Genomic DNA, 21,473 nt, shown 5'->3' with positions numbered 1-21,473 from the left:
TGGCTGTGAGGGGAGTTTAATTATCGCTGGGTTAAAAACAGTCTGGAACTACATTAAAATAATATCAGGAACATAGATCCACTGAAGCATTCATTTGAATCTTTTTTGAATAAAAGCACCGTCAGCACATCCAGATTCATTATTCAGCATATTTACGTTTCTAATGAGAAGAATTCCCCATGTGGGACAAAACGCCCCGACACTGCTCTGATGTCAGTTTTTCTGCTGTGTCAAATCTTAGCAGAACCAATGAACGTGAAACTGCTCCACGTTGGCTAACGGCTGCAGAACAGAGGGATTATTGTGCACATTTGTCAAACTGGGCAGACCAAAACTCTCTCTCTCTCTCTCTCTCTCTCATGACTGAACTGACTGCATTATGCAGTCTGAGGCAAGCGGGAAGGAATCCTTGCGCTCATCACAAGGACTGTACTATCTCTCTCAGTTGGCCCAGTTGTAGCAGCACGGCAGAATCCCGACCGCTGAGCCATTTAAAGCATGCCATCGACATAACAGGAAGGATGTAGCAGGAAGGATGTCATCATCATCAGTCATGGGGGGGGGTCGGACATAGGGGTCGCGATGAAAGAAGCTTTTTTCTAAATTTATTCATGTCCGAGAAATGACTTTTTTTTATTTTTAATTAACACTGGGTGGATAACAGCTGCACTAATCAATAACATTTATATTTCTATGGATCAAATCGCTATTTGTGATGGGAAAGGAGTTTTAAGTGACAAACCCACAGATAATAGTAATCCCACTACTTGAAGTAGTTTAACCTCTTTTAGCTCATTTTTTTCTTTTTTTTGTTACCTACAAACTCTCATCCACCCTGTGGTCAGCAGCAGCTAATCTAACTTTATTGTTATTATCAAGTCAACTTTTTACGGAAGCATACTGCAACAGCATGTATCATTTTGTAGTTCTGCTAACTCCTACTGCTTGCATGTACTGCATAACACAATTGGTTTCTACAAACATCCACTTAAAGCTGAAAAGGATTTGTTTATCGATGGAAAACTAAAGCAATGATTCGATTTTCATGGATTGCTTAAGTTGTTTTTCCAAGCAAAAACACTGTCTTAGAAGTTTCCGGCTTCTAAAATGTGAAGATTTGCTGCTTTTTTCTCTCTGTTTATTAAAAATCTAAATTATATATACACACTCAGATTTTTGGACCAATGGACTAACACAGTTTTTTTCTTGTTTTCTGTGAAACTGGTTCTTCACTTACTAGATTTTTTTCACTTACTCCTCTATAAAGAATCTACAGATTAATCAATGGTGATAATAATAGTTCCATTTTGGTTGTTTTACATATGATTTGCATACTTTCAACACACCTTTTCAAGTCTGCTTTAACCTCTAACCATTTTACTTGTCTTTTGTAATTGAATAATTGCCTATTTCTGTAATGTTTTTTAAATATATTTTAAAAAATATATATATATTTCTCTCTATTTTATCACCTTTGGAAAGTGTCTTTGAGTTTCATGAAAAGTGCTTCCTAAATACAATTATTATTATTATTATTATTATTATTATTATATAATAATAGATAAACCAACCACTTAGCTGCAAATCAACGTGTGGTTGGATTCTGGGGAGTTATGGGGAGCGTGCGAGATAAAAGCCTCTTGAAAAGGCCACAGAGGAGACCTGAGGGAGGACTGGAGCCATATGCTGCATCGCCTCCAGACTGCCAAAACTATCTCCGGGCGAGGGGAGGGTGAGGATAAGGGAAACCACAATAAAGATAATGGGGGGGGGATAAGGATTGGGAGTGAGAGGAAGAGCTGAAGACACGGTCCAGCACCGTTGCGTAAACCGTAGGGAGGGTTGGTGTTAGGAGAGAAGCCGAGGGTGATAAATGTAGCTTTTTATGAGATATGAAGAAGGAGGGGATGAGAGTATGTCTGTACAGCGCAGTTCCAGTAACACAGGCCTCTGGCAATCCTCAGCTCAGGGTGGGGCAACTGACTCACCGGAAGAACCCCCCCTCACTCCTTCTCAGTAGAACATTCCAGACTAAAAATCACACTTCAGCTACATAAGCTACCTCTAGTAAGACATCTCCACACACACGCACACGCACACACACACACACACACAGACTCCTAGAAGGCCTCTTCCCTGAAAAACTGTAATTACCAATCACACAAAAAATAACCCATCACAGTAAACAAAGGCAGCAGGACTTGGCTGATGATACAGCGCTGACGGTATTTTGGTGAGTCATAGACTGGGTGGATGCAACGCCGAGGCACTGACACGTCGCATCAGCAGCTGAGGGTTTTGGGTTCAGGGTAGGAGATTATGCAAGCGCAATTAAAAAGCAAGCCTGCAGCAAAGAGACATGGAAGGGCTTTCTCACACAAGATGTAGGTACAGGTGTGTGTGTGTGTAGCCTATAGGTTAGGAGGTAGATATTTTGATGATAATGAAGACTGAAAAGGGGTTGCTCATGGTGATGAACCCACAGGTAATTATCGCCTCCATCTCTGCAGCTCTATCTCTGCAGCTCTATCTCTGCTATATGGAGTTTTACATCGTCTTTCAGCTCACTGTTTTGGTTCAATCTCATCGCACTCATCTGAAAAAATGTTTTAGCCTAGCAGAATAAAGAGGATGCTGATAACTCTCGTTGTCACAAAGGCAATGAAAACCTGTTTCAAGTTAGGGAGGTAACACCAGCGTACCATTTATCAAAACAATCGGCGAACAAGCGAAAATAAAACTGATAAGAGTATCAATAAAGAACTGAACCAATAATCAGCATCAATAAAGAGTACTAGTATTGATAAAATCCTAACGATATCCATCCCTAGTGATAATATGGCAGTGTTGTGTTTGTGTGCTGCACTTAAATGGCCAAATAAAGTAATTTAACGGAAAATCTTTGGATTTATGATGTTTTTTTGTTGGGTCAGATTGAACCTTTGGTCCCGGGGGTGCGTATTTTATAGACAAAACAATGAGTCGAATCATCTGTAAAACAATCTGCAAAACAGCCAGTACAGCCCAGTTATTGCAGGTTTAACCCCATGGGACTCATTTCACTTTACAGACAGACACACTGTGTGTATTGTTTTGACGTGAGTGACCTCTGTTCGTGAGTCAGGTTTGCCGACTGAACACAGACACTCGTCCTCATCCCCCGCCAGCCACCGCCACGGTAACAGATGTGTCCCGTTAAGGCCGCTTATGTCATCCTGCTTCCTATCCTGATGTGATTTGCTGGACTTAAATAGGGCCCGCTCACTCTTATCTGCCTATCACATCCTCTGACATGGCGGCATCATCTCATCGCCAGGGATACGGCAGCAACACACCGGGATTCTGTTAAGCAGCGAGGTTCGGCTCTCCTAACTCAACCAGAGAGGATAATGCTTAGGCGGCTAATGCACAAGCTGCTACTTTACGTATAGGCCGGAGCCACATAAGCTGCAAATGACTCTCGCTTTCATAATTCAGCAGACTATTCCTCCATCTTGCTCCCAACATAATCAAAGTCTAGAAGCTGCATTTGGCTCCACACATCCAACTATAAGGTCCATTTGGTTAATTAGTGTTACACTTTGACACACTCACACGTAGCCTGGACCTCGGATCATAAATCACAGCGAAGTAAACAAGCAAGGGAGACAAAGAGTAATGGTGGGGGAGAGACTTTACATGGCGTTAATGACACAGCTACCGAACTGGAGAGAGAAAGTGAGTTGAATATCTTTCATCTAAAACAATAGTGTAAAAGAACTGCTTTGAGTGGAACGAGGTTTGCTCTTAATCTTAATCTCAGGCCGGTGCCTCATCTTGAAATCTGGGTCTGTGTATACCCTCCTGAGCAACGGGCCCAGACTGCAGACACTGAGCTGTAAATACCAGGCCAAGAGAAAAAAAAACAAAAAAAACAAAAAAAACTAAACAACTTGAGGCCCAATGTCCTGGGTTTCGCAAATTCCAAGCATTTTTTTAAAACTCGGCAGGAGCCACCTAGATTCACAGAGGGATACGACTGCGGGGGCCGAGCTGGGATTTCACGGTGGAGGTGGAACGTAAAAAGTCTGCTGCTTATCATCAACGTCTCCAGGGAGTTTGGGGTATGGGGGGGGGGGGGGTCTCTTAGGAGATGTGTAACGGAAAGGCATGTGCCGTGGAGAGCAGTTTGAACTAATAACCCAGACACTGGCAGGGTCCGTGATGAACCTCCTCCATCAGCAATTCAACAACGGGCCTGTCAGTGAGGAGAGGAGAGGAGAGGAGAGGAGAGGAGAGGAGAGGAGAGGAGAGGAGAGGAGAGGAGAGGAGAGTGGAGGCCGGTGACCTGCAAGCTCTCTTGGCCAGAACTGTTTTGGGGGTTTTTTGGGAGGAAAAGGGATCTTTGGCTGATGAAAGTGGGGATACCAGCCAGAGGAGAGGGAGCACAGAGAGAGAGGGGGGGCTGGGGCCTTTTTTTTTTTTCCTTGTGAAAGGCCATTTCACTGCCTGCTGTTACCATAACAACAGACCACAGACGGAGCAGAGGTCGAGGGAGGTGCGTCACAAAACTTTCTCTTCTGGCTTCAAGACACTGAGCACTGGTGCTGCTGTGGGACATTTCAAAGATTAAACCAGAGTTTAAAAAAAAAATGTATAAAAATAAAATAAGGAGGGGGGGGGCATAGTGGAAAAAATAGTTCCTCCACAGATCACCAGAATAAGTGTCTGTTTGTTTTCCCCTTTCTGCCACAGATTGTAACAAGTCGGCACTTTGTGTGTATTTTTTTATTTTATTTATTATTTTTTCCACTGCAGGGCTTTTTTTTGCAACTCTGTCATGTTGATGCAGATCATTGTGAAGCTGCACATGATGCTCCTCTGACATGAGGACACAACACAAGTGGAGCAGGGAGACCCATCAAATCAATGCCATATTGATGCTGTAATATGACACTTTAATGTCATTTATGGGGTTTTGGGGGGGGGGGTTATTGCGACATCGACACGGTGCTCATATAGAAGGTGTTTTTCTTTGGCATTGCAGCTGAGTGCTGCGGTTTTAGGAAGTTATTCAACTGTTTGTAACTGCGACTGAGTGCGAAATAAATATGATTATACTGCTTCACAATGTGAAACGACTGTGTTCTTGTTGAAGGTTAAAAGGGAGTGAATATGGTTGCTGCAGGACATGACAACAACATGGTAGCCACAGAAGCTGGGAGCGCGAGAGCCGCTCGGGTTCACCACCAACAGCTGAGCTCAGTTGTCAAGACGCCGCAGTTCGCGTGGACGCGGATCGAACGTGACAGCGGCGTTTTTCCACTTGAATGAGGGCAAAAAAACCACTGCGGCGTATCAGTACACACACACGCACACACGCACGCACACACACACACACACACACACACACACACACACACACACACAGGGTCCGCATTGGAGCTGCTGCTGTATACGATCTGAATGGTCATTTTTTTTATATTTTTACAAGTCATCATCTGCCCGGTCAGAGGAAAACGAGGCCTGTAGCTATATTGAGCGCCACCCTGCAGCCCTATTTTCAGATTGCATTTAAATGCGACATGTGCCGCCTGTGTGTGCGCGTGTGCGGCACAGGCTGCGCAAAAAAAAAAAAAAAAAAAAAAAAAGGAATGAGCGTAATTAATGGTTGTGGGTTTTTTGTTTTTTTTCCTCCCTGCGTCTCTGCTTACCTGCAGATGTTCCTGGAATCGTATCGGCAGTATCTGAGCCATGTCTGGAGGATTTGTCTCTCTCCGGAGAGTCCGCGAGGAAGGAAAGGGGGGAAGGGGACAGCAGCAGGAGGAGTGGAGGGGTTCTTTCTCTGTTAGTGCCCCCCAAAACGTCCCCTAAAGTCCGATATGATGGGCAGCGGCGGGGTTAGTCTGCGTTGGTATCGCACGAATCCAGTGACTGCTCCCATTCAGCAGCCCCCCTCCCCTTACGCCAGTCCTGAATCGAAAAAGCTCCGCACCTCCGCTAAGGAAAGTAGTCCGCTTCAACTACTACCTCTGTGTGAACCAGTTCCTCCAATCTTTTCTAAAAAAAAAAATCCACGCTGAATTATTGTAAGTGATGACTTCTCATAAGCTCCCCGTGTCGTGGATTTAGTTTTTTGGCTCCTCGGAGCTGTCAATGAAAGCGCGTCGGATGTGCAGTTCGTACCCCTCCGCCGCGGCCCCTTCCCCCCTGCCTACCCCCACCAACTTCGAAATCAGGGCTCGTGACGAGCGCCCCACCTTTGCCCGTGATTTTCTTGAGGATCGCACACACACGCGCACACACACACACACACACACACACACACACACACACACACACACACACACACACACACACACACACACACACACACACACACACACACACTCATCATTCCAGACAAAGTGTGTTGATGTTGTATGTTCCAAAGAGGACTGCCTGCGTTTCAATGTGTTTTTTTCTCCAAGGAGCTGAAAATGCACCTTGTTGACTGACAAGATCTTATCTGCTCTCATCATCATCATCATCATCATCATTTCCATCATGCCATATGAGCAGCAGGTTGTGTACAACTGCAAAAATAGTTACTTACAGTTAGTTAAGAGTTTAACAAACTTTTTTTGTAATGCATTGCACTTTATTTGGTATTAAGACAAACTTGTATGTGATGAGACTCTGTGGACACATTTTTGCATTTGGGTTTAAAAAGAGTGTTTAAAAGAGGCAATCATTTAGATCTGTCAGCTGTTTGCGGTTTGGTCGGAAAAATACTTCCTTTTCAAATTAACAAAGGCCTTTATGCTGAGATGTGAGTCAGTATTACACACAGGATGTGGACAGCGCAGACAGTCTCTTTAAATCAAAAAGCTACTGTTCCAAAGGATCTGACTCACACAATACAGTTCCTCAATTGATAAATTAAGGCTTAAGTTTTGTATGGGAGAAAGAATTAGGTGACGCGTTAAGAATAAAAACTCATTGTGGTAGATTTGAATCTTTTTATTTGGTTAATAAAGGATCTGTTAAATCCTGTTTTTAACCTGTAAACCTGTGGTCATGTGTCTCCATGTCTCGCCATGTAATTGAATTGTCCAGTCAGGGATCTTTGCCTTGTGCCATCCCCCATCACTCTCTCTCCTTTAATTTCCTGTCAATCCTTTTTACTCTTACTACCCAATAAAGGCAAAATTACTCCAAAAAGCTATAAAATAAAACCCATGACTTAAAATGTAATTGGAGTCTCAGTGAACAAATTGAAAACATTTCACCATTACTTCAAAGGGATTCTGCAAGATATGGACGGTGAGCTTGATGTTGCAAATGATGGGGTGAGGATCCTGAGGATGTACCAGTGTTTCAACCCAACAGTACTCCTGTAATAGAGCTACAGGATACCTTACACCCACCTGCTGAATGACTCTGGCTCCAGGAAGTTATTTAGAACTCATATACACCAGCGGCCTATGCAAATACAGCAGCTACAGCCAAACGAGCCTCTGCACATCCGGCCTGTACTGCAATCTGCAAAGTTTTCTAATAAGATTAGACATTTTTTAACTGTTATTATTATTACTTCAAAAACTAAAATACATAGTATAATGATGCTCTATAAATAATTTCATGGCTTTCAGTAACATTTTAGTAAATTAGTCCTTGCTGTAATTTTTACTGTTAAATGCCACAAAATGCTCAATAAACCTAAAATAAAACATCTAAACAGTCAGCTGCTGCAATTTGCATAACTTTATGGATACAGTGCAGACGCTATATGTAAATTACAGTATCTTACTGTACTTTTGAAATTGTGGTAGCTTACACCTAGCCTATACTGCTACTGTTGAAAGGCTACATGACCTCAATGTGTTGCCAATATAAGGATGTGATTTGAATGGTTCACCATTGTCTGTTTATGTATTTCTTGTATCTGGTTTTTTTCTCCAATTATGTTTTCATTTTCCAATATATGGCAAATAAAATGAAGCCAACTAATAAGTCCTCCACTTTGTTGCCTATATTTAGTTTCACTATTGTCACTGATTTTTGTAGTAGGACTATTGCTAACTAATATGTTAGCCTACCTGTTTAATAAAACATATTTACAGTATCATACTGTAAACCAGAGCAGTTATAATGTAAAGCACAATAACTGTTAAACTGTTTTACTGTTAAACAGGCCCTATTATGCTATTTTCCGGGTGCATATTTTTATCTCAAGTTACAGTTACAACATGTTTACATGCGTTAATGCTCATAATCCGCCTTGCTTTTCTCATCCTGGCTGTCCTGCAGCACCTCTTCTCACCCTCTCTCTGAAATGCTCGGTTGTAACGCTTGCTCCTCCCTCCAGAAAGCAAAGTCTGCCCTGATTGGTCAGCTAGCCCGCTCTGTTGTGATTGGTCAACGTTTCACATTTCAAAAAACTCTTCCTCCAGAGCTTCAGCTCCGTCTCTCTCTTTTGTTGTTTGAGGGCCAAACTAGCCGGAAGGAGTTTTACGTCACTAACGTAACATTATGACCTCATAAAGTTACAGAAGTGAAACAGAGAATTCAATGGAGCCGTTTCAGGCAGCTCAGGAGCTTCTGATGGGGAGTGTAACTCCTTTTAGGAGTGGAATTCAGGTTTTACGCTCTACGGACCTTTTACATGTACAAAAATATATAAAACACACTAAAGGAGAGGGAACAAGTGGGAAAGCATAATAGGGCCACTTTAAAACATAATTGCAGTAAAAGTAGTGGAAACAGGTAATCGCAGTAATGTACTGGTAACTATGTTTTCCAGTAAGTTACCGCAATAATACAATAAAATGTTAAACAGTTCTGGCTCTTACTTTGTTGTTAGCCCATTTAATGAGCTCATACGGCTCTGAAACAGGCGATCAACATTACTTAAGCGTTTTTCTTTAACTCTAACATGTGTTTCATGTAGGTTTTTACCCCTTTGGAGTAAAATAATTCACACAGGATTCTGCTATGTTGTATGCGATGACAGGCCCAGGATTTATGGTACGGCCACAGAGAAGGTGGTTTCACTCTAACAGGAAACAGGTGTTACCAGCAGCGTCTGGTCAGTGGCCATATGAAGGCATTGCACACACACAGACACACACGCACAGCTCCTGGTGTCTCAGTAAAACCCACAAACCATGCGCTCACCACACTGACCCTCACTGTGGATCCATCAAAAGTAGAAGGTTGGTGTTTACTCAAAGGACTTAATCAAACACCACAGGAAGCCCAAATTCAGACTATAGTCCAGTTTAACTCATCGTTTCTGGTCATCAACAGTAAATATAAGGAAAATGCGGTAAAATAAATGAAATACAAACGATTTACTTTGTATTGCACAATATCACATTGAAAAGACACCCGTTTCATACAGAAGACCTGGATTAAAAATCAAACTAAAGGTAAACTAAACCTGTGCAAAGATACACACCAAATCTGTACGCATAACAAAAATGTAAATCAAAGAGACATTTATCTCAACATTTCATCAGACATGGTCGTAATGGACATGAGCAGGAGGCACAAAGGGATGCTGGAGCATTTTAACTGCTGAATTATATGTTTTGAGTGTTTAGCAGCGAGTTAAATTCAGTGATCTGACAGCAACATCATCACTTCTGTATCCGATTGGTAGGAAACATACAGAAACAGTTTTGCAACCATTTGCAGTCGCTTTAAAATGACTAGAAAACAGGATCATCTCTGAGCTTTAACATTAACTGACATTTAATCTCAGTTTCGATGCATTAAAAGTTTGCATTGTCTATTTCAATTCATAAAAAACATGAAGAAAACAGCACTCTAGCAGACGTCATAACAGTTAGAGTTGTATTTACAGTTTTGTGACACACGGTAGACCTGCAGAAAACTAGAATATAATCCTCATATAACTCAAATAAGTACATGTTAGTTTTAAGGGCGAGCAGGATACGTTAAATAAGTCGTGCGCTTGGCCTGACTCATGCTGTCTATCAGAAGCAGCTGGTTATTGTTGTAGTGAGAAATCATCTCGTCCAGGGCGCCGAAAATCTGCAAGAAAGAGGACCAAAGCTAAAGTGAGTTAATCGAACAAAAAGCATGAAATTCTTCCAGAATCCCACTCTCTCTATATCTTGTTTGCCCCTCACCTCTTCGTTCTTCTTGCCCTCTTTACCAAGGGCGTAACCTCGAGTCTCCTCCAGGAAGCGGATGGGAATGTTGTAGACCTTCTGCTGGTAGAGCACGGCGAGAGTGTACGGCTGGCGTCCACTCTGGGCTGAACTGTGTCGTATGAGAAAGGCTCCATCCTGCAACGAGGAATAATAATAATAAAAAAAGAATGGAGAGGAAATGTTTTGGGAAATGTCGATAGGAGAATGAGGGCCAAAAGAGAATATAAAGAAGTGAGGGATGGGTTAAGAATTGAGTGGAAAGTAAAAACATATTATACAAATTAAGTTAGTGACTGATTCAGGTTTGGCTTCTATTTGAGTGCCAGCAAACAACATGCACATAAACACTCAGCAAATGTCCCCATTGTCTGTTGCTTGGTTGAATTGAAATTACCCGATTATTATACCCTGAAATGAAACAGAGCCTGGACTGGTTTACCTTGTTGACCCTCAGCAAGTGATCCTCGGCCGTCTTCCTGTTGCAATCCTCAGCAAACCACTCTTTGTCCTGTAATATGACACAGATACATCAACAAACAGTAAACCCGTCCCCCCTAACTAGATTTGTTTTATGTGCAGATTGATGCCATACCTCGTTCCTGTATGGTTTGGTCGCCTTCATACCACCAGAGGAGGCTTAGATAAAAGATAGAAAACATGTCATGTGTTTCCCCAAGGTTTTTAAGGAAAATCTCAACAACAGCCAGATGTTTGAAAAAAGTATGAACTGTGCAATGTTTTGGAGTACTATAAATAAAGAATCTAAGCGGAGACCAAAGGATCACAGTCGTATGAGACAATTAAAAAACCTAAACTCTTTATTTGAAAAATGTGAGCTTACCAGCCGGTTTAGTGTCTGCAACAGGAGGATTCAGAAGGCTGGAATAATGACAAAAAAAAACTAATGTTACACATAGAATTTGATGGTTGCATTTGCAGATGAGGGTCAACTGCAAAAAAAAAAAAAAAAACGTGCCGGAAATTAACGTAAATTGTTCCAACACTTTTGAGAAAAGTGCTAATCCGTCTAACACACCTTTGTTTGGCTTCCTTCAGGTTGGCCGGCAGAGGGGGCTTCATGCCGGGAGTCGGTGGGGGGAGTTTGGGAAGCGTGGCGCGTCTCACTTCGACTGAAGGAGCTACAGAGACATGATGCTCAAAATAATTTATGTGTTTGTGTGCTGATATTTGACCAGCTTTAGCTAGGACAGAAGATTGGGGATCTTTACCCGTATTTGACTCGTTCAAGGAAGACAAGACTGAACTCTGAAATGCAGGAAATTAAAAGTTACTATACTGTAAGGCCTTTATCTTAACGGTCTTACTTCTTAATGAGAACAGAGCTTTGAATGAGGAAACAATATGGCACTGAGATGAATAGACACACTCACAGACTGAGCTCTTGGAACCGGAGGCTTCATCCTGCAGAGAGAGAGAGAGAGAGAGAGAGAGAGAGAGAGAGAGAGAGAGAGAGAGAGAGAGAGAGAGAGAGAGAGTTTAGTTTCATTACATGTTTAGGACCAGGAATTGACTTTAATATCTCTGCCCAATTTGCATTTTGCTGCAAAAACACAGCAGCTTCATTCTCTGATGTGTCATGGAGTTTGAAGCTAAGCAGACTAGGTTATATCATGCTCTGGTTTGGCAGTGGCTTGACAGCCACTCTGTTTATTCCCTGGTTGAGGTGCACTCACATGGGTGTGGCAGAAGGTACAAGTCCAGCACTGGGAGACGGAGACGGAGGCATCCTCATCGGCGCACGAGTGGCCGGAGGGCAAGCTGAGGAGCAGGAAACAAATGGGGGAATTATAATTCTGATATGCATTTTATCATCTAGAAAATAATATTATTTGCCTGGTCATCACTTTGCAGACCGTGAGAACTTAAAGTACAGAACTCTTGTGAAGTGAGATGAAAACATACCAGCTGAAGGTTCTAAATACAGGTCATCGTCGTCTTCCTGAAACCCAAAATGACACACACATAACACACACAAAGTAAAGTATTAGTTTCATTTCATTTATGCGGCTGGTAACAACCAATCATATTCATGCATGCATTGCTTTTACAACCCCTTATACCCCATTATACTGTCACACCAAGGCATTTTGCTGTCTCCTCCCTTGTGTGTTAAGCTTTTGGTATCGCTGATTTTTCTATCTTAACTCACCTGTTCTTCATTTGGATCCAGATATACATCTGAAATGCAGAAAGAAAAAATACTGATCCGTGTCGTTGTGGTATTATACAAGCCTCCGGTGGTGAACGATTAGAAAAAAGCTCTTATAAGCGTTTACAGTATTAAAAAAGGTATAAAGGTTACAGTCGGACACATGTGACGGTGGAGGCATTTAATGCAAGGCAAAGAAATAAATTGTAGACTAAAACCACACATTCGATGAAACACAATTGCACATTGTGATATCTGGCAGGACTGCTGGTTTATTTTTGAATACTTGTGTAGATGTGGTATATTAATGGGACTATATGGAACATTTTTCAAATGACTTTACGTTGTCTTGTAAATTTTATCCAGATTTGAATGATCTGTCGTCATGAATCATTTTGTTCTGTCTTCCCAGCTTCATTATATTGTCTTCTTACTGTAGCTGCAGTTAATGAAATTAATAGGAAAAGTTTCAGGCATTCAGAAATGTGTAATAGAGGGATGTCTCCCTTAAACAATGCAATAGTGGGACATAGAGAGAGATTACTCATGACCTTTGACCTGAGGATTATTCTGTTGACAATGTGACAGAGTACCTTGATTTTTTAAATTTAAAATCTTAATTTTAATACGTTTTTGGCAACATTTTCAGTGCAGACTGATAATTGCTTTGGGGTTCTCACAGATCAGTTTGCCAATGATGCTGGTGTCACTCGAGGTGCAGCTCGGTAGAACAACAGCAGGTGGCACACTCCTACTTTGTTCAAGTCACAGCTTCCATCTTTGCTTCATGACCCAGCTCTTCTATTTATGTTTTTATTCCACACGCACACTGCTGTTGCTGCTGGAAACATTAAACACAATATTCTGTGACTGTTTTTCCTGTGTGCAGCAATGGCAAATGCGATATCTTTCATGGAGTGACTGTGTTTCTGCAAATGGCACATGGCTAATAAAACCAAATAGGTGGTTGCCATATCACTTCAATAATACATTGATGTTCCTCTCAGTCAACAGACATTTACAGGCTGATGAGTTGCCTTCTATGAAAAGCCTATTTGTGTTGGTAGAAGTGATTACTGCACCTTCCTCTGTGTTGGACGCAGGATCTGGAAGAGGAGCAGAGCGGACCATCGGGGGAGGCATCATCTTTCTCCCGGGTTTCTCAGTTCTGTCTATCTCAGGTGCTGAAGAGATGGTATAAGACATGAAGACAGGCTGGGTTATACAATGAATTAACAAAAAAATGCCAAATGGCTGCAAATGAATACAGAAGAATCATTCACCTTTCTTGGTTTTGGTATCAAAGGAGAAATCTTCAGCACGTTGTTTCTGGATGACGGACCATTTAATTAAAAGAAATGCAACATATTTAAATGTTAAATGTTAAATGTCTTGATACAAAGAAACAGACTTCTGGGACACTGAGCTGTTGTTACCGAGGATTTGGCTGGTCTGGGTGGGAGAGCCGCCTGCCTGTGTGGAGGTGTGGGTTTGGGCTGCCTCTCTGCGGAAAAAGCAGGATCGAGGAACAGAATTTTAGGTAAAATGGTGTCAATGCTTAACAGGAACTGTTAATATCCTCACCCTAATCTGCAGTTAAGACTCAGTGCAGTGCTGTTACCCAGATAGACGTTCTCCTCCACTGGTCGCCGTGGGACTTTCGCAGTGTGGCGCTCACAGGGAGGCACTTCATACGTGTCACCGTCATCATCGTCATCATCCTGCCATTAGGAAATATAAAGTTCAGCCATTTTCCCCCACAAAAAATAAGGATAAAGATGTTAAACATGTATGATTTAGCACCTTTAATAAAAGCACCAATTCAAGACCTTGATGTCTTTCTACTTACAAAGTCCTCCTGTGGCCACTCAAACCCTGCATTGTCATCTGGGGGAAAAAAATACATTGGTAGATAATAATGTATGTAATCCAGAAAGGAAACAAAGACAGGAGGAATCAAAACCTCGTCCCTTCATTCGTAGGTGAGGTTAAATCTCACCTGTCCCCCTGGCTGGAGCTGGAGGTCCATTGTGTCTGACGGAGAGAGGAGAGGCAAGAAGCTGCAGTTCATGCATAATACATTAACAGCAGCACTAATGGGATTCTGCTAATGGACACAATACTTACAGGTTCTTAAGTTTCCCAAAGAAGCTCTGAGAAACACAGAAAGCTCACGTAAGTATAGGCAGAGATTTAACACAGACTAAATAAACTTAACTGCGTGCCAGGCTGGTAATCATTCACTTTAACTTATCTATCGGCTTCATCATCAGGCATGAGTCAGAGGCTGCTTTTTGGGGAAGGTCCCCATGATGAACAATAGAGCTTTATTTAGTGCACAAGGTGAAAAAACATACTCGGTGACATCTATGTCCAAAATGTTTCAGTTGTACAAAAGTGTAGCTATAATCCAAGTGTGGGTGTAAAGAGAGCTGGAATAAATATGAAATGGTTCAATATATTATCTTATATGCATACAGTGTGTGGTTATGTACAATGTATGCAGTTCAGCATGCGTGGAATTATTTTGACATTCAAAAACCATAAAAAGGCTTCTTCCATGAATTCATAATTGAGAATACAAAATAATATAACACAAATCATTCTCAAGTGACTTTAAAGGTTTTCAGAAATGTGTTTTACATTTATATATATATAGGAGTTATAGCTGTGGGCAAAAACATAACTAATCACCATAAAATGTCCTATCTATAACAGTCTATTTCAAATCAATTTATTATTTTTACAATTTTGAGGTATTTTATAGTTTTACTCATCCTCAATTCTGAGGGAAATGTTGTACCTTTAATTCAGTTAGTGGTTACCTTGCAAATTATGGTTTAATACGTTAAATTTAACAGTTCTGCTTCCATACTCCCCCTGTCAGTAGCTCACCCCTCTCACGCTGCCTCACTCACCTAATTAGCTCACTCAGTTCACCTGCCAGCCACTCCCTGTCATCCTGCCTCACGCACCTCTCAGCCACTCCCACTTCACCAGCCTGTCACAGCTCTGCCCCTTCTCCCCTGCCACTCTATCTCTCACTCTCCTAATCAGCTCATTCAGTGCACCTGTTAGCCACACCCACCTCATCAGCACAATCACTCTCACCTGCCCACTCTGCTGCACCTGCTCCCTTTAGTATTTAAACCTCTGGCTCACAAACACTCACTGCCAGATCGTTCTCCACACCATGCCAGACTTTCCCCGCATCCATCCTTGGACTGATTCCCCGTTGCCGACCTTTCCCTGTTTGGACTTCTCCACCTTGCTCCTGCCCCGGTAAACGACTCAGCCTTCTGTCCCCGACCACGAGATTCCTGCCTTGCCTCTGGCCCGGTAAATCGCCATAGCCTTCTGTCCCCGACCACGAGTCTAGCCTCCGCTTTCTCTGGTGTCTGTCTGCCTGATCCCATGGCTGTTTGGCTTATCCCCGGCTTGACTTCTTGGTGTGAGTCAACTGGTTCCTTGTTTCCTGCTGTTTGTGTCTGCCTGGAATAAAGCTTCTCACTACTACTCTGTCTGTCGCGCTGCTTCTGGGTCCACACCACACCCGTTACAAATTCAACATAAAATAAACAAATAAATGATGATGTATATTTACAGGTTAAGATCATCATTATTATTCCTTTATTTGTCATGCTTTGTTGTCTTATTCTCAACTGTTATGTTTATTTCTGTGTAAGAGGATTGAAAGCAATGAAAAATCCGAGTCATTGTATGTACACATACTGCCAATACAGCTGATTCTGATTTTATTCACCCTCGGGGAAATTCACAAGTTAACCAGCAGTATAAAAAGTGATTACAATTAGCCCCAACATCACCAGCTGAAACATCAAAGTAATATAAACATTAATGCATCAATACCTTATTCTTAAATGGGACATTCTGCCGTTCTAGCCAACTTTTATTTCAGGTACTTTGAGTATATTTTAATGTTGTACTTTTACTTCACTTGTAACATAGTATTTCTACACTTTGGCATCGATACTTTTACTTAAGACAAATATCTGAGTATTTACTCCACATGACTTTTTGCAGCCTTGTTGTAAAATTAATTGATACAAACAAGTTAACCACATTGAAGCCAAACAGTGGGGTAAACTTATAAAAGAAGCACAGATGGTGCCTTAGTTTGGGCTATTTTTGTTTGATTGGTTACTGTAGGTATCAGTCAGTGCCACCTCTGGTGATCGGTCGTAGGTCAGAAAGAGGGCAGGAGAAAGGGGAAAATAACACGAAGAAAGAGAGAAACAAAGAGGAGACATGCAGAGCTAAGAAAAAAACAGCGTGTTCAAGTAACACCTTATTGATGAAAACAGTAGCCATATATACATCTTTCTCTATTTAATCTCGGTTAATTAGCATGAATGTTAGTCTGTGTTTGTGTTTTGCACAAGCCCCAGTAACTGAAATTGCGTAGCAGTTAGCCGCTGAACTATCGTGATTATAGATGCTTACTGCTCAGCTACAGACTGCTAATTAATTGTAGTGCTAGCATCGGCTAGCAGTAGTCTTTTAGTTAGCTTGCGTAACTGGCAGATAAGTGAACGTTACGAATGTGAGCTTGGACCCGGTGCTGGATTCAAGGTTGGACAGAACCCATGCTGACCGGGTAAGCTGTTTGGGTCCTATCATGAAGACACCTGTTGAGCCTATCAAATGCTGAAAGGTAATATAATGCCATTTCTGCATGTTGGTGTGCATTGTGCAGTCTGGTTTAATCTTTCAGACCATGAACTGTTTCTCCAAAACTGCAACGCTGAGCTGTAAATTGGAATTTCTGTGTTTTTGAAGCGTTGAATTCAAAGATACTATCGGCTAAACTGAATCCAGCCTGCAATTTATTTTTGTTTCTTTGTGTGAGGTAATTCATTATTTCAAAGGTTATTTGTTATTTTAAAGGAGTCTCATTTTTGTTACTTGGGTTTCTGTTTTCTTTAAAATGAAAGGGCAAATATTATTTGTAAATTTCAAAAATAAGTGAGCTTATCCTCAAATAATGATACCAAATACCAAAATTGAAAACCGATTACCCATCCAACTACCGAATATTCGGGTCCAGCCCTAGTTAATACGTTTATTGATTTAAAAACAAGTCTTTATTAACACATTGATATGATTAAGAACACTTAAGCTGCACCTGAAACCGGTTAAAAGCTCTGCTTGCTAATTTAGAATGCTGTCAGCACCTGAGTTAGAAGATTTCAGCGTTTCAGAGAAGGATGGAGAAAGTTCTGAAAAAGATAGTCCATAAGGGAAGCTTGAAACCTGCTTCCGCAGATAAAGCTCGTCTTGTCCAACTCAATAACCCTCTGAGCCTTAAGCATTTTTGGGGCGTTTTTTGCTCGTCACATTTTACTCACTGTGGCCTCGTTTTTCCAGCAATATATAAGTCCTGCACCTCTATTGAAAGAGCACAATCACGACTAGAAGCAGAGAGAACTCAAAAATGTCTTTGGTGCATTGTAACACATTGACATTGCAAAAATTTATTTAAAAAATCATTGAATTCTAGGCACTTAAATGGCTGTGATCAATACATTTCTTAATTATCCGTATGGAGCAAGTTTGACTGTTAAGGACAGGTAACAAACCCTAACATATATCCTCACAACCGGCAAGGTAACCCAACCGGTCATCGTTGGCTTTCTGCAAGTTGACACACAACTTCATCCCGCAGTACCGAACAGGAAGTAGCAACATAGACAAAATAGGCAAAACATTCTACTTGAAAGTGTCAAAGCTCCCTGCAAACATATCTGATGTAGAAAGCAACCAGCTGGATAGGCCCTCCTCTTTGCAGAGCAAGTAGGGGTGTCTCCTGAAGCCATGAGTGTTATGAGTTACGTAAACGTTTGGATTTTGGTTGTCTGACCCAGAAAAGCTTGAACAACCTTATCAAAGCTCAAGATACCAACGCAGTAATCTAAATGTATTTCTCTCATGTGAGTACTACTGCTCATGTCTTCAAAATGGGAGCCTGCCGATCACCATCTACATAAGGTTATACACTGACTATAGATAAGTACCTCCAACAACCCCACTTCAACACACCTGAACTAGCCCTTTATGTAGTTGATATGAGTTTGCTTAAAGGAAATAGTGGTAACAGGGATGAGAAATGCAGATTTAACCAAAGAAACCTTTGAGAGAGGTTTTAAGTTTTGTGTGTTAACATTTTTGTATGAATCAATTCTAATTTGCGTTTGGTTTTCAAGCAATTAATGGATTTGCTAATTGTATAATATACAAATCATAATTTCAAAGATTATTATTTGTTATTTATTTTGAAGGAGTCATATTTGTGTTATTTGTGTTTTTGTTTTATTTCTACTGTTAAGGTAAAATGTTAACCCTTTCATTCCAAAGACTTGCCTGGGGTCAGTTATTTAAAAAAAGGCATAGTCAACTTGTTTCTTTGTGTCATCGAAAGGTATCCTAATTTTTACCCAAAATAGGTAAACTTCTGGGTAGCTGCTACAGTAAATTCACAATTAACGTTTTTTTGAAGCAGAGATTCATGAACACTATCAGTTCACAGAAAAGTTAATCTGCAGGAGGCGGAGACAAACACACACAGGTCAGGCAAAATCAGGAAGTGGAGAGACACTATCTTGGTTTTCCCACAGTTCCAGGCAGCCGTAGAGGAAGTGTTGATGTAAGGTAAATTATTATAGGTGCACAGAGAGGGGGGAGGGACTGCTGAGTTTCTATCTAGCACAGAAAATGTGTGTCACAGTTGCTGTACTGTTGATAAACGAGGAGCAGGTGATAAAAAGGTCCGAAGAGAACCACGCTAGCTGGGTCAAGTGACAGCAACAATGTTCCGCTTTGTGTCAACCTGTTGCAAAATCTCTGTAAAGTGTGATAAGGGGATCAGTGTTCCAGGAGGCCAGCTGGAGGACAACGGAAAAAGTAATTTAAACATGAAGGAAAGAAGGATGCACTGGCCGTCATTCAAATGTGTCACTATTCAGACAGTAGAAGCAGTGTATCTGTGTTGTCACAAGCAGTTATATTATATATGAGTAAAAAAAATAAAAAAAACAGCTACAGGAGTATCATTTTTAACTTTTACACTTGAAAAGAGAGAGACAATACTATATGTGTGGAATATCAGTTATTATATATCGGTGTAACTAACACCACAAACAGGTGCCATGAGAGTATCGATTACTATTTTTTCATCTTCAGTTAAGTCGACCAAACACTGTGTGTACCTTAACGCACAATTCCAAGGGGGATAGATTGTGTTCACACTGTCCGCACATCACCGGCTGGATCTTACCTCCATTTTTTTATGTTGGTTTTCGACAACATACAGGGAACTTCTGCTACAACAAAACATTTTAGAGTTAAGACTTTGTGTTATCACAAAGCCCAACCAAGAAAACCTCTGTAGTAAGATATCACCTTTATACATACGCAATGATATCCCTGTAGACAAATAGGCATGAGAGTTTAAACTTTGTCAGCAAAAATGTTCAAACGTAGGGCTGGGAGATACGGAGAAGGTGAACTATGTTTTTGACCTAATATCTCTATTGATATTTATTGTTGAAATCCCTCAACTCCAAGCTATATATGAAGCTTGAGATTTTATCTGCAAGTGTGCAGAAGTGACACTAATGAAATAATCAATGTGTGTATGATTTTACTCGCTAGATTCCAAATTCATTTGAATTTGATACATTTCAGATGTAAAAAAAACGGTACTACTCAAGTATCAACTGTGATTCAAATGTCAGATATGTTTGATTGAAATATTATAAATTCAGCTTACCTAAGAAACTCATTTTATGGGTCAGTTCAGAAAAGAACGAACGTAAAAGAACCGTGAACAAACTTGGTTGACCTTTATTCTATAGTAAAGCACAACGCTGATACCTGATATACTTTCAGCAAACACGAGTCGTCCGTTTTTTTATCACAACTGTGTAGCTGCCATCATATCTTTCCCCTATCCAGAGCTCCATAAGAGAAAATGCTGAAATAAAAGCAAAAACTCGGTAGGGTTTACAGTTGACTCTGTTACAAAAACAAAAACGATGCCGTAGACAACACCTGCTCACTTCCTTTTTTACTCCACCCATAGTAACCAGAGTGTTTACCAAAGTATGACAAAAAACAAAACGGTACTTTACCATACTCATGATTTGGGGTCCAGTCTCGCAGCTCAAGTCACAAGGAAATGTCTTTGTGTCGGTTGCAGGTGGTTTGGGAGATTGAAAGTGAGCGATACAGAGGGAATGTAAAGAGCAGCTCCAACTGATCTCATTTGCATTTCCTACCTGTGCATGCCAGACAGACAGCCTCACCCGTCGCTGGACTGACTGCCTTTAAATGAGATGCAGCCACTGCACAGCTCAAATATGGTCCCAAGTTCCCCCACCGCAACTTGGCCATATAACCAATTGAGTTTTACATAATTTGCTGCAACTTGTAAACAACATCTCCTATGTACTTGACTTTCCATCAAAAGGGGAAATTAGTTATTAGCTTTTGACACACACACATGCTGTCAATGAAGCTAATAAAGCTAAGTAGTCATCTTAGGAGAAATATACAACATTTAGTAGCATTAATATAGAAGCAAACAAATATTTGCTATTTAAAGATATAGTGCTGTTATGTCTACGTGAAGAGAGAATGAAGTCACTCTCCCTCTGTGTGTGTCGTTATCTGATCTTCTCTGTGCTCTGTTGACATAATCTTTCTTTTAGTGCACGTTAGTGCATGTGAGCGTGCCCCGCTGGTTAGTTCATGTCTGCCACTCTGCACTGCTTTCACACAGTTGATAGGGCTGTTACTGATAACAAAGCAGGGAATAGGAATAATAAAATGTTATTTTCTGATTGTGTTTGTTATGTTGTAAAGCACTAAAACACAGCCACATATGTGGGGGTGCTAGTTTTTAAAGGTACACCTAGCTAAAATCATCACCTCTTTAAAACAGCTTCGCTAAAAGACTAACCATTATAACCTCCATGAAGGTACAGCCTAGTTGTATTCGACTGCATTAGTTGAAGCCTGATGAACTTTATACATTGCTAATTAAGTGTAGGTTTTAATACCACCCCAGTATGATTTATCTTCGGCAATAGTGCACCTTATTTTATGATTTAATGGTGAATAATCATGTGTGGTCTATTTTA

General features: G+C 41.0%; 2 protein-coding genes across 2 annotated transcripts in view; both read right to left on the bottom strand.

Moving 5' to 3' along the window:
* The window catches only part of cltcl1 (clathrin, heavy chain-like 1), a 27,522-nt gene extending 21,556 nt beyond the window's left edge, over positions 1-5,966 (bottom strand). Inside the window, exon 1 of the mRNA XM_054610238.1 lies at positions 5,694-5,966. Within this exon, the coding sequence (XP_054466213.1) occupies positions 5,694-5,735 (42 nt within the window). The 5' untranslated portion in view covers positions 5,736-5,966. The remainder of the gene's footprint in view (positions 1-5,693) is intronic.
* Positions 5,967-9,292: 3,326 nt separating this feature from the next.
* si:dkeyp-117b11.1 (B-cell linker protein) lies at positions 9,293-20,532 on the bottom strand. Its single transcript, XM_054611395.1, has 19 exons — positions 20,463-20,532; positions 14,440-14,465; positions 14,312-14,346; positions 14,162-14,199; positions 13,934-14,033; positions 13,749-13,816; positions 13,596-13,641; positions 13,395-13,496; positions 12,313-12,341; positions 12,066-12,102; positions 11,837-11,921; positions 11,534-11,564; positions 11,372-11,408; positions 11,179-11,281; positions 10,984-11,021; positions 10,735-10,778; positions 10,582-10,650; positions 10,119-10,277; positions 9,293-10,020 (listed from the first exon to the last, which is right to left on the bottom strand). The coding sequence occupies exons 1-19, from the start codon at positions 20,469-20,471 to the stop codon at positions 9,904-9,906; spliced, it is 1,173 nt and encodes a 390-aa protein (XP_054467370.1). The 5' UTR covers positions 20,472-20,532; the 3' UTR covers positions 9,293-9,903.
* Positions 20,533-21,473: the final 941 nt, after the last annotated feature.

This window comes from Anoplopoma fimbria, chromosome 13 (genome assembly GCF_027596085.1).
Source record: "Anoplopoma fimbria isolate UVic2021 breed Golden Eagle Sablefish chromosome 13, Afim_UVic_2022, whole genome shotgun sequence".
Classification (NCBI taxonomy): domain Eukaryota; kingdom Metazoa; phylum Chordata; class Actinopteri; order Perciformes; family Anoplopomatidae; genus Anoplopoma; species Anoplopoma fimbria.
Note: the sequence above shows the minus strand (reverse complement) of the source record. Positions and strands in the feature narration are given on the sequence as shown.

Bases quoted from the DNA above. Each gene is read 5' to 3' on its own strand.
- si:dkeyp-117b11.1 (XM_054611395.1), bottom strand. The intron at 14,200-14,311 runs GTGAGATTTAAC...TTTTTCCCCCAG, and splicing joins AGCTCCAGCCAGGGGGACAG to ATGACAATGCAGGGTTTGAG. The intron at 10,021-10,118 runs GTGAGGGGCAAA...TCTTTCTTGCAG, and splicing joins AGGGCAAGAAGAACGAAGAG to ATTTTCGGCGCCCTGGACGA.